The following is a 12,019-nucleotide window of genomic DNA, read 5'->3' as shown; positions in this document are numbered from 1 at the left end:
GTCAGAGAATGTATTTCAAAAACAAATATAATTCATTTATCTAAACTTGATCTTAAGATATGTAATATCTTTAAATGTAAATAGAAATATATATTTCATTTGTCTGCACTCGATTTAAAGACTTGATGTACAATTATGTAAAGAAGATAATGTGGACATCACCTATTATTCAGAAACACTACAGACTAGGAAAAGCATAATCATGCCACAACAGTTTTCAAGTTGAAACTTTTTGTTTCAAGAAGTAGTTTCTTGACAAGTTTATTTTAAAAAATAAATAAATTTGAATATCTAGGAAACTTAACAAGAACTGCAGATGGAAAACAGAGTTCTATTTCTTTTCCCCATTATATTTTCCTCCCCAATATTCCAAAGAATACTATAACACTTACAGGTAGCTGTTTCCTACCTATAGCAATTACTCTTATATGATAATAAAAGTATAAGATGAAATCTTTATAATATTAAAAATATTAGCAAGCATTCACTATGAATCTCCTAAACAGTGTAGCCCATGCTGCAACTTTTATTTTCTATTCAATTCCAAACTTTTTTATTAGTATGCCCATCATGTAAGTGTCAATAGGAAACGAACAAATGAATTTAATGTATGGAAGGTAAGATATTATGGCAGTCTTCCATTCATGCATCTAGGTTACATCAGATTATTTATAGAATATTATAGAATGTGAAATCAACATGACAACAACCTGGTTCACTAGGCAAGAGTTATGTAAAACTCATTTTTAATAGTTGGCCCAAAATACTTGCTTTCGAGATAATTATATCAATAATTTTATATATTTCTATTTTTAAAATAAAGAAACTATTTTGGTGCCTAATACTTTGCTCCACGCTTCTGTCTTTGCTTCCCACTACTCAGAATCACACACGTATTCTTTCTTTTCTCTTTCATTCTCTCTCTCCCTGCTGCTCCTTCCTTAAACACACACACATACACCCTCACACAAAGTAGCTTGATACCACTTAATAAGTATAGAGGTGTATGTGTTTTGGGGGTGTCAAACAGCTGTCACAAACTGTCACCTCCAGAAGAGAAACCTTGGCACACAACAAATTAAACTATACTTCTTTTTTAGCTGTCATTATTCATAGCCAATAAGTTGAAATGTTCTCAGCATTTCATGTGCAAATAAAACCACGAGGAAGCCAGTAGATCAGAATAGTGGGCCAGCAGATAAAAAAGAGAAAACAACACGCTGTCTCGGTCCTTCTGAAGTGGCTCATCATCACCCCTGCACCAGCATGCACCAAATGAGATCCAGCCTGGGGCAATGTATTAAATATGCATATCAAAGCAAATGAAAAAGTAAACCTGGAGATTCAAATTGGATACATTTACATGCTGAAAATGTCCCACTCATACCCCTTTTCAGGTAGTGGGTCTGAGGAGGTGTGTTCACTTTTTTGTGGCTGGGGGGAGTGATGAAGAGGAGCAGCCTGCAGAAGAGGCTGAGCATAAGAGGACCACTCTGTAGGGGGAGACTTGGGAAAGAATACATTCATACACTTATGGTGCCAAAGTACCAAAAAGGGCAAAAAAAACTCCCCAAGGTTTCCTCTCATCTCCTACATAAAATTCAAATCTGTGGCAAACTTCACCATTTCCCACTCGGATTGCTGGTGGAACAAATTATTGCTTCCTTTGCAAACAAATAGCAGGGGGGCTAAAGTAAAAATGTTATAGTTCAGACTCTAGGAAATAAAAGGCTTTAAATTATGATGCCCAATGAGGTGGTAAGCCCTCATGGGTTCAAAATAAATCAGTTGTCATATTTACTTGATTGGGGGCCTCTAAGAGAGGCAACAAATGTTACAGTTGATTCTTTTATTTAAAGATGATGACTGTTGCATTATTAAAGCACTATCTTCTGAGGTATAACTTCTTTCCTGAGTATAATTTAATATTCCAAATAGTACCATAAACTGGCATTGTTGATCAGCCAATTCTATAAACAGCCTAGTTTATCCTATCTCTTCTATATAAACATCAGCATGCTCTAGCTCCATATATCCACTTGAAAAAAAAAATTCCAAGAAACTATTCTAGAAAACCAAGTAGTCAAGACCCCTAGAAATGACATGAGAAAAGCTTTTGCTGCAGAAAACTGTGAACTTTTCATCCTACAAACCATGTAATTAAATGCCTTCCCAGTCCCCCCAATAGTGCAAAATGCACATGAATTCAGAAACAGGAAGCAATGAAAATAAACAAGTAAATGACAACAACAAATACTTTGAAGGCAGTGTCATGCCTTGCCGACCACAACCACACAGCATATAGCTACATATCAGCAAATTAAGTTTCCATAGCTGCTTGTTGCACCCGTTTGATTCCAGTGAATACACTTAATATACAAAAGAGCTCCCCAACATTTCCCTCCCAGAGTGATGGAAAAAGCCAAGAGTAAAGACAGGCATGGGAGCTTTCAACACCACAGTATTTATTCTGTCTCAGAACTGGACTTCGGGACTGACGTTTTCTTTCTTTTTTTTTTTAAATTAAAACTTTTGTCCTTAGGCTATATGGCTTTCCATAGAGCACAAAGGCTACTCATTAAAATCTGTGACTGTATATTTTCAAAACTTTTGGAGAAGGAGGGGGAGAAACTTATTCTCAAGGCATCTCAACTCATTCCTCTTACCACCTAGGAGTGGGGGGTGATGGTGGTGATACAAACTACCTTCAAGCCTCGACGCCCATTTAACTCCACGGAGTGCTAAATTAATATTTCAGCCATCAAGTTAGTAGACTATAGCCTGTATCGTTTAGGTTGTGAGTTCAATTGACTATAATCTATGGACACCCTGTCCCCCACCCCCAGGCTTGAGTTCCTATAAATAAACTGCTGTTCACACCCACTCTTTAACCTCGCCACTCTTGCCTTTCCTACCAGCTGCAATCTTTCTTCTCTTTGCTTCTTTTTCAAATTTTCAGTCTCACTACATATGCTTTTTTTTTTTATTTTTTTAAAGCATCAGACTCACTAGATCAGTTCCAAAATAGGATTAAAAACAGACAGAATAGAAAGAAATCTCCGTTCCTGGCCTGACACACATGGGCCCCTCCTTACTATACGCTCCGTTCTCATTCACCAACTCTTTCAGTGTTAAAATTCAACCACTAACCTATGTTTACTCAATCACAATTCCCTTCAGCTTTCTGTAATACATTGTTAATATTTGTTTCATCAAGGTTACTGTCTTTTATTACCAAGATGCTTCAGGCACTTGGCAGTAAGTTCATACACTGACAATAAGTTTCTATACGGCATAAGCTCAGAAAACTAGAATGGGTTCACTCCTTTTATTTCAAATGCAATGCAAGATTGTCAATAATTCTCAGAATTGCCATCTCTGCGAGAGACTGAGAAATCAGTCCTTGCTCCCCAATTCTCTCCCGTCCTGTCCAGTTAACTCTCCTGCCTCCTTCTCTCCCTGCTGCTCTGATTACAGAGTTGAGAAAACAGAAAAGGCAGCGGTCACCGTATCAAGCAGACAATTTGCTAACACTCAAGTTACCAAATCCAGGAAACTTTACACATTAGAAGCACAAATCACTCTATCAACTTGCTGGGTTTTTTTATTCTCAACATAAATAAGGAAGGGGTCCAAGAAAAGGGAAATACAGATGAAAGGTGTGGAAGAAGTAGTGAGAAAGGGAGGAAGAGAGTCCCAGAGAGACCAGATTTTTTATTTTAAAAAAGAAAACTCAGTCAGTGGAGCTATAGGTTACAACAAAATTTTCAAAACTGCTGTGCCCAGTGGTCTTAAAAGAACGCCAAAAGCTCACAGACTTACATGGTCAGCGAGATTTGTGGAGGAGCCTGAAAGTTCTTCGTGATCCGACTTGGAGCTGCCGTCTCTTTCATCAATGACGAGGTCTATAGGCATCTTCCCCTTCAAACAGCTAATGTACCGGTGGCAGAAGTTATCACACAGTTCATGGACCTAGAAGGAGGGTCATGGTGAAGGGTTCAGCTTGTATTGTTGTTGTTGTTGTCATGGTTTTGTTTCATTTTTTTAAGGGGAAAAAATATCAGGTTGCAAGGTTACATTTGGAAAGAGCAACAGTGCCATGGCTTCCAAACTAACTCTAATTAATGGGTGTAATAGTTGAAGGCAAGGAAACAATAGAGCAATTGTTGTAGCAGATATTATTCTCCAGAGACTTCCCTGAGCAACAAGTTACAATAAAGGGAACAGAAACAGGACTGGAAATAACTGGGTTCAGGCTGGGACTCCTTGGGGGGAAAATCCGATTTGATGATAACATCAAAACGTAAGGACTCAGGAACTGGGAACAGCATTAGCATTTGCGATTCAATAAGCTAGGAATTTTGTATGTTTCCAGGAGAAAATGATTGAGCTGCAGAGCAAGGTAAAGACACCCTAGCCAGAATGATTCCCTCTGCTAGCCCTAATGCATGCCCTGGGCCTAATAGAGACGCAAGCAGGCTGAATGTCCAGTAACACAAATGGTTTGCTGCATTTCAAAATAATCCTGAATGCCTGGGGAAAAAAAAAGGGGGTGGGGGGTGAGGCGGCTACTTTAAAAGGCAGGGCTGTCTTAATTCACCCATCCTCCGAGCCCCTGGGTTTGAAGAGCAATTTGAGGGAAGGACAAGATAACAAGTTGCTCAAAATCTCTCCAGGTGCTCAGACTGGAGGTTTGTTAAAAACACTCCCAACTCCACCAGGAGAGGGAAGTGACTAAATCAAAGTGGGGAGTGTCGTTTCCTGCTTACCTTTTCTAACTCCAAAAGGTGAAACCTTAGTACTTGTATTGCTTGTATCATCTGGAAGAAAAGTTTTTAGAGTATGGAGTTAAGGCTCTGTGACTGCTGCCACTGGGAGATTCCTAGTTGGGGGATGGTGAGGGGATTGGGTTGGGGAGAAGACGCAGGCAAGTGGCCAGGCAAAACCCACACATCAAGAAATCGTCAGGAAAACCAAGTGATTACTGATCATCTCTGCCTCATTGGCTACGGGGTGGGAATCTGACTCAACCTATGCCAAGGCATTTAGTATCGTCGCCCCTCACGTGTACTGAACTATCTGCAAGGGCTGCCTTCCTAAGGACAGGCCTTCTTTCTCCTCCTGAGTCCTCTATAACTGTCCCCTCTCTCGACCTCAGGCCAACTTTAAAAAAAAAGAAGAAGAAGAAAAAGAAGAGAGAAAGAAAGGAAGAGGAAAAAAAGTCGTTTCTCTAGAGAGAGAAAGCTTTTTTAGAACAGCACACCCTGCGAAATCCCTCCTTACTAAAGAAGGAAATACTCCAGATGAATGGCGAGGCAGGGCCTTTGAAAGCGGATTTAAGTACTTTTAATATTGAAATTGTGCAAATTAGCAAAAGAATCGCACCTAAAAGTGGCCTGCGCTGGCCTGCCCCTCGCCCCCCCTCCCCGCCCACCTCCCGGCCCGCCCTCCGCCGCGCAGGCGGTTACTTCCTTCGGGTAAGCTGCCCCGGGCTCGGCCGCCTGCCCCGGCAAACAGAGGAAATAACTCACTTCTCGTCGCCTAGCTCCCGGGGCCGAGACCCGGGGCGCATCCCCTGCTCTCGCGCTCGGCGCCGCGTCCCCGCTCACTGCCTCCCCGGGGCTCCGCGCGCCCTGACGTCCAGCCCGCCCCTCACTGCCAGCTCCCCGGCGGGGGCTCTAAGCTGTTCCCTTCCTCCCGGTCGCTCTGGAGCTTCAAAAAGAGGGCTCTGCTTAAACTCCCCAGAGCTCCGTGGGGGAAAAGCGGGTGCTTCTGGGCAAGGGAGGGGGCCCAGGCTGGGGACAGGCGAGCCACAGTGAGCCTTACCAAATTGTCCAGCTCTGGATTTGAGGAAAAAAGTGGCTTTTCGGCGCGAACCTATAGGAAGCAGGGGAAAGTCAGCATGAATTATCACTCCATTTTAAAAGAAGAAAAACCCCTGTCACCGACTAAACTGTCGTGTGCGAGTGGGGATGGCGGAGGGGCAGTGGCGGAGAAAAGAGGCGCTTTGGTAAAATACATGAAAAAACAAAAACCCAGGAGGGACGGTTGAAAAGGAATCTGGACCTTCGGATCCTGGCCCCATGAAGGGATACCTGGAACCACCGAGCTGGAGCCGAGATCTCAGGGCGGTTCTCTGGGCCCGGGTACCCGCTTATCCTGCCGTCCACGGGGCTGTGTTTTGCAGCCTCCCTCACCTCCGCGCCGGCGCCGACAGCCCCGGGAGGCGCCCAGCTTCCTTCCCTCCCGGGCACTCTCGGGGGCCCTCAAAGCCCCTATCCCCAGTTCTTGTTCAAGTAGCTGCAGGCGGGGGAAAAGGCCAAGCCCCAGATTAGGAGCAGGTCAACTTTAATTCGAGGGTCGAGCCCCTGTATTCCTGGCTGGGGGGAAAACAAACACCCATATTTATCTCCTCTTCCAATTCGCCTCCAGGCTCAAGGATGAGGAGGAGGCGCAGAGCGCGGACTGGGCCGGAGGGACAGATCGGGTGTCCCAGCCTCTTCCTCCTCTTTCAAGTAAAGCTCGAGGAAAGGGGAGGGGGGAGTGAGGGGCTGCAGGAGGGCTAGTGGGTCAAGAAGGTTGGACCTGCTTGGCGAAGACCGCGATGTCCTCGTTGAAAGAGTCGGAGGAGCAGACGTCTCCGCCGGCCACTCCGGGTTCCCGCGGAGTGCAGGTCGCCAGCTCGCACTTCTCAAAGACCAGAGCTAACAGAGGAAACAACGGGTGCCTAACGGGCAGCGCCACGCAGAGACACACACACGGAGACGGGTGCAGAGGGGAAGGAGCAAGAACTGTAATCAACAAGTTTGGAGGGTTCGGATTCCTTCCTTACCACCACAGACACGCATCACACTTTACAACCCTTCCTTCAGGCAGCCGAGCCTGGGCCAGAAACAGAAAGGAGGGACGGCCAGGCCCTTTCCCTCAGCTCAGGACTCCCTTAGATGTGGTGGGAGAAGCCCCTGGCCACTTTAGCCCTCCGAGCATAAACAGCCTCGGTTCGAACGTAAGGAAGCATCCGGTAAGCTGAGGCAGTCTGGAGCCCGGAATTGAACCAGACCCACTCCCCACTCTACAGAGGCCGTCCAACCAACCCCTGAGACCCAGCCCTGACCTCGCAAGAGAGGAACAGGCGGTGAAATCCAAGATTGCTTTAACTTCTGCATAGGAGAAGTCATAGGAGGCCCACGGTTCATCTACAACCGCCGCCTCCCTCACCAGTGATGTTTCCTCAATCTAACCTCTCCACCCCCTCGCCTTATGAACTTCTTTGGTCCACTTCTAGTAAAAGCCTGGGTGTGGGGGCCAGTTACACGCGGTACACGCGAAAGAGCTTCCTTCCCAAGACCACATTTCTCCAGCAGGCAAAAATAAATAAATCGAGTGTTAAAACTTGGAAGTGTGCGTGCGCGTCTGCCCTTTGTGTTCCTCCGGGCGGTTTAGCTACACTTTGGGATGCAGGCGGCCTCTTGCTTCAGGCACAGTTGCTGTTTACTGACTGTCCCCTCCCCTCCGCATCCCACAGCCTTCCCTCACCTACCCTCCGCTGGGACAGCCCGAGTGGTACATGCTGGGGCCGTGCAACCCCAGCCCTCCCTGAGTTCTCTCAGAATTTAAAATAATTTCCAGCCATCTCCCTCACTCCCCTCCAGAGCGGCTCTGTGCAAGCAGCAGCCCCTTCCACCCCGCTGCACTTCAAGGTCTGCCCCCTTTATTTACAGAGAATTAAGAAGAGGGTGATTAGGACTTCCTGGCCGACCGAAGCAGCCCTGATCCCAGCTCAAGCTGCATTTAGTGACTCCCGGACTCTCGATAGGAAACAGAAAAGAAAAAAAAAAAAAAAGTTGCTCCTCATGGGCAGGAAACTTTCTCCTTCGTCAGGGCCTCTGTTAGGGGGCCCAGTTCTGCGTCCTTTGGCCAGGAATCCCGTCCTTGGGGAGAAGGCCCTGGCCAGACTGTGAGGACTCAGTCACTCCCGGCTATGGGGTCCAGAGTGGCGGGGCCTTGGGGGCAGACGAAGCCAAATCTTCCCGGGACTCACAGTCAAGGGGCAGAAGAGCAACGACCCCCCTCCGCCCCCCGCACGGTCCTTTCCTATGGCAAGCGGTTCTCGCCCCCCACCCTAAGGAGCGAGGACTCCCCACTTAGCCGGCCACCCCCTCATCCCCCACAGAGACAAACACGCACTCGCACTCACACCCACACCGTACGCTGGGTCGGGAGGGGGTGGGGGCTGGTTTACCCATAGATCGCGTCCTTGTCCCGCTTCAAGGCGTCGTTGACAGCGGATCCCATACTGGCCGGCATGACATTGGGGTGCGGGGCGTGAGCGCCGTAGTGCTGCGTGGCGTGAAGCGGCGGCCCGTGGTTCAGGTGGTGAACCGGGGGGATCGGCCGCGGCGCGTGGGGGTCTCCGTACATGGAAGCAGGCACCCCTACTCCGTCCATCCCGCCGTAATGGGGCAGCTCATCGTACTGTCAGAACCCGGCGGAGGGGCGGGGGGCGCGGGAGGTGAGGGAGAGCCAGGAGAGCCGAGGCAGGAGAGGAAAAGAAGCAGGGAGAAGAGGGCGAGCAAAGAAGTGGGGAAGGAATAGAGAGACGAGAGGGGGAGAAAGCCGAGGGAAGAAGAGAGAGGAGGAGGGGGCGGGAGGGGGAGGCAGGAGAAAAAGAGAGAGGAAAATACAAATAAAAACAAAGTCAGAAAGAAGTACCCAGCACGAGTTGAACACACAGAAACCAAACCAGCCGAAACAACGGAGTTGAAAGTTGGGAGGGTGGGTGTTTTAAAATTTAAAAAAAAAAAAAATGAAAAAGTATGAACCCAGATCAGCGTTGAGAGCGGGGAGAGGGGGCGGTGAGGCCGGGGACCGAGGGGCGCCGGGAGGTCCCGCTCGGGCCGGAGGCAGCAGAACCGTAGCGAGCCAACCGAGGGAGAAGTGGAGTTAGTGAGAGGAGGAAGCCCCGGTTCCCACCCCTAGCCCCCCTTCGTCTCCTCCAGAGGATCCAATAAATCAAAAGGCGAAATGAAACAAAATAAAGAGAAGAAAAACGCTAATAATCAGGACGAGAACGCCGAGGACGAGGGAAGACTGGGGCCAGTGCCTCCCCGGGGGCAGGGAGCGGAGGGGTGGGGGGGGGGGGTGGGGGGAATAACGTGAAAGTTACCAGAAACATTATTTAGCAGCGGATTCCCTGCGTCCTTGTCAATTTCAGAGACAAAACAAGCAGCCCAGGCTAGTCTAGGCGGCGGCGCAGCGGCTGCGGCAGCGCGGCCCCAGCGGCGGCCCCGGCGGCGGCGGCGGCTCCTACGCAGCCGGTGCCCGCCCCGAGCCGCGGGAGCAGCGGCGGCAGCGGCGCGGCAGCGGCAGCGGCGGCAGCAGGAGAACCGGGGGAATCGCGCTGCTGGGGTAAAAGCTGGAGCGAGGCGAAAGCGTGTAACAATTGCACTCGCACACACACACACACCACTCACACGCACTCGCCGCCCGCCCGCTCGCACAGCGCTGAAACACGCGCGCCCAGACACGCACACACGCACGCACACACACTCGCACACACGCAGAGGCACGGGGGGGAAAAGAAGCCGATGAATAATTTTGCTGCTATTTTTTTAAATACTGGCCGCCATCATCAAGCAGCGAGCAGCAGCAGCGTTGAAGGGAGAGGAGGCATCGGGACAGGCCCCTCTTAGGAGAGGATTTATATCTAGGTAAGTGTTGGAGATTTAAACCTACCCTTTGCGCCATCAGTCTGCGCTCCAATAAACTCCTGGATGTGTCGTATATTTAATATCCCAGTCCGGATAAGAAAGTGATCTAGGCTGAAGATTCCTGTTTTTTTTTTTTTTTTTCCAAACCAAGGAGACTTCTCCCAATTTTCCAATGTTATTTTTAGGGGGAAAAAAAAAGCCCAGGCAAGACAACGAAGAGTTTTTTTTTTTTTTTTTTCCTGTGATATTTCTTCTTTTTCTCTTTTTTCCTCTTCTTCCTCCTCCTCCTGATCTTCCTCCTCCTCCTCCACCTCCTCCTCCTCCCCCCTCCCCTCCTCCTCCTCTTCGGTCCTCCTTTCCCCCTCTTTCTCTTCTCTTCCCCTCAGTTGGAAAAAAAAAAAAAAAAGAAAAAAGAAAAAGAAGAAGAAAAAGAAGAAAAAAAAATTGTCAAGCCCCCGAACTGAAGGTTACGAGCGGCCCGTCAGCAGCCCACATGTAACCGAACTGTCGTGTTTCATGGCTTTTTGCCACTCCAGCTGTCAATCAAAGCCCGGAATGTCAAGGTAGTGAATGAATGATGGTTGATGATGATGAAGAGGAGGAATCTTTCAGACCCGTTTTTTTCTTCCAGTAAAACTCCGCGAGGGGTTTCTGCTTCTTGTATTTTTTCCTCCCCCTCCCCCCTCTTTTAGCTTTGCCCCCGCTGTATCTATAATATGATCCTCTCTCTTTAAAGTATCGTTCAAAGAAAGCAGGAGGGGAAAAATCAAGAAAAAAAACGAATAGTTTGCAAAAATTGGACTTCCTCCCCCCCTTTCCTGGTAGGTATTTTGTCTCTCCCTCTCTCTCTTTCTCGCTCGCTCGCTCGCTCTCACTCGCGCTCGCTCTCTCGCGCTCGCTCTCTCTCGCTCTCTTTCTCTCTCTGGGAGATGAGTGAGTGTCAGTAGGTGTTGGCAGGTTGGCTGCTGCCTGGCTTATAGAAGAGCCTCAGTTTGGCGGCGCGGGTCGGCGGCGGGAGAACGAAATGACGGAACCCGGAAGTCGTGGTGGCCATAGCCCGTCGTACGGCGGAGACACATCCCGGGAGTGGGGAGCGGGAGCGAGGAGGAGCGCGCCGCGCGGAGCCTCTGATATGCAGCGAGTGCGATCGGACGGCCCCGGTTGGGGGGGCGGGGGAGGCGGGGGGCGGAAGGGGGAGGGGAGGCAGGAGCCCGGCAGACCCGAGCAAATCAGCGAGGCTGCTCCTCCGCGGGGATGGCGCGGGGGGAGGAGGGGAGGGAGGAAGAGGAGTGTGTGTATGTGTGTGTGTGTGTGTGCGCGTTTGTGTGTGTGAGCGTGTGTGTGTGCGCGCGCGCGCGCACGTGAGGAAAGAGGGAGGGAAAGAGAGAATGAGAATGAAGAAGACAGGGAGAGCGCAGAGAGGAAAACTGCAGAAAACCACAGGGAAAGTACGGTACAGCTTCAGATTTTTAATTTTTTTCTGTAAAACTTCTAGCTCATTTCCCCATCACTCCCGGCTCCTCCCTAACGGGGTCGTGTCGGGGACGTTTGGCATGGCGCTCCTGCTTTTGTTCCTTTTAATTCCGCGGCCCCCTACTCCTCTACCAGCCGACTGTCGCGCCCCGAAGGCTTTCTGCTAACACTCAAAGGCAGCAGGATCTGCAGACCGTACCAACGCCCGGCTAGAGTTTTGTTTTTGTTTTTAAGTGGTACTTTCTTCCTTGTGCAGAGCCAGGACCCTTGTTGTCAACATTCATTTTTTACTAGGACAAGAAGAAACCAGCTTAACTCAGAGAGCACTCCCTCCAAGCTGTGCGGACGAGGGCCACCACGGAGAGTCTTTGGGGGTCGCAGTGGAATCAGGAGGGAGGAAGTGGGGAGAGAGTCGTTTGGGAACTTGATGTTGTCTGATGTTGCCAACGGGTGTGTGTGTGTGTGTGTGTGTGTGTGGTGGGTGTGTGTATGTACACGCGCGCGCGACTCGTGTGCGACTCCGAAGTGGATCTCACTTAAGAGCTGGGAAGCATGGGAGCGAGCGGGAGAAAGAGAAAAGAGATGCCTAGCGTGGAGGACTGGCCCGCACTCCCGGACCAGCTTTGTTGCGGTCGCCCGGGGCACCGAGGCCAGGGCGCGGTACCGCTGGCTAGTGGCTGTGTTAATTACATCGGGCATTTTAGGGCGATCTGGAAGATGGGGCCAATTCCGAATGAACTTTTTCGAAAACGAAAAGAATCAGAGTGTGGGGAGAAAGGTAGCTATCCCACACGGTCTGCGTAGAAAGTAGTTCTAGCCGGTGTCTCTCCGAAGCT

The 12,019-nt window shown here is 49.3% G+C and overlaps 1 protein-coding gene across 8 annotated transcripts in view; it reads right to left on the bottom strand.

Moving 5' to 3' along the window:
• MEIS2 (Meis homeobox 2) overlaps positions 1 to 10,796 on the bottom strand; it is a 220,495-nt gene extending 209,699 nt beyond the window's left edge. For 3 of the 8 annotated variants that reach the window (XM_043919260.1, XM_043919263.1, XM_043919265.1), the window contains exons 1-6: positions 9,167 to 9,728; positions 8,243 to 8,475; positions 6,586 to 6,727; positions 5,827 to 5,877; positions 4,770 to 4,820; positions 3,823 to 3,972 (exon numbers count right to left, since the gene is read on the bottom strand). In XM_043919260.1, coding sequence (XP_043775195.1) covers positions 3,823 to 3,972; positions 4,770 to 4,820; positions 5,827 to 5,877; positions 6,586 to 6,727; positions 8,243 to 8,475; positions 9,167 to 9,175 — 636 coding nt within the window. In that variant the 5' untranslated portion in view covers positions 9,176 to 9,728. The other 5 variants (XM_043919258.1, XM_043919261.1, XM_043919262.1 and 2 more) reach the window with 3 other exon arrangements.
• Between the last annotated feature and the right edge of the window lie 1,223 nt (positions 10,797 to 12,019).

This window comes from Cervus elaphus, chromosome 12 (assembly GCF_910594005.1).
Source record: "Cervus elaphus chromosome 12, mCerEla1.1, whole genome shotgun sequence".
NCBI lineage: Eukaryota > Metazoa > Chordata > Mammalia > Artiodactyla > Cervidae > Cervus > Cervus elaphus.
Note: the sequence above shows the minus strand (reverse complement) of the source record. Positions and strands in the feature narration are given on the sequence as shown.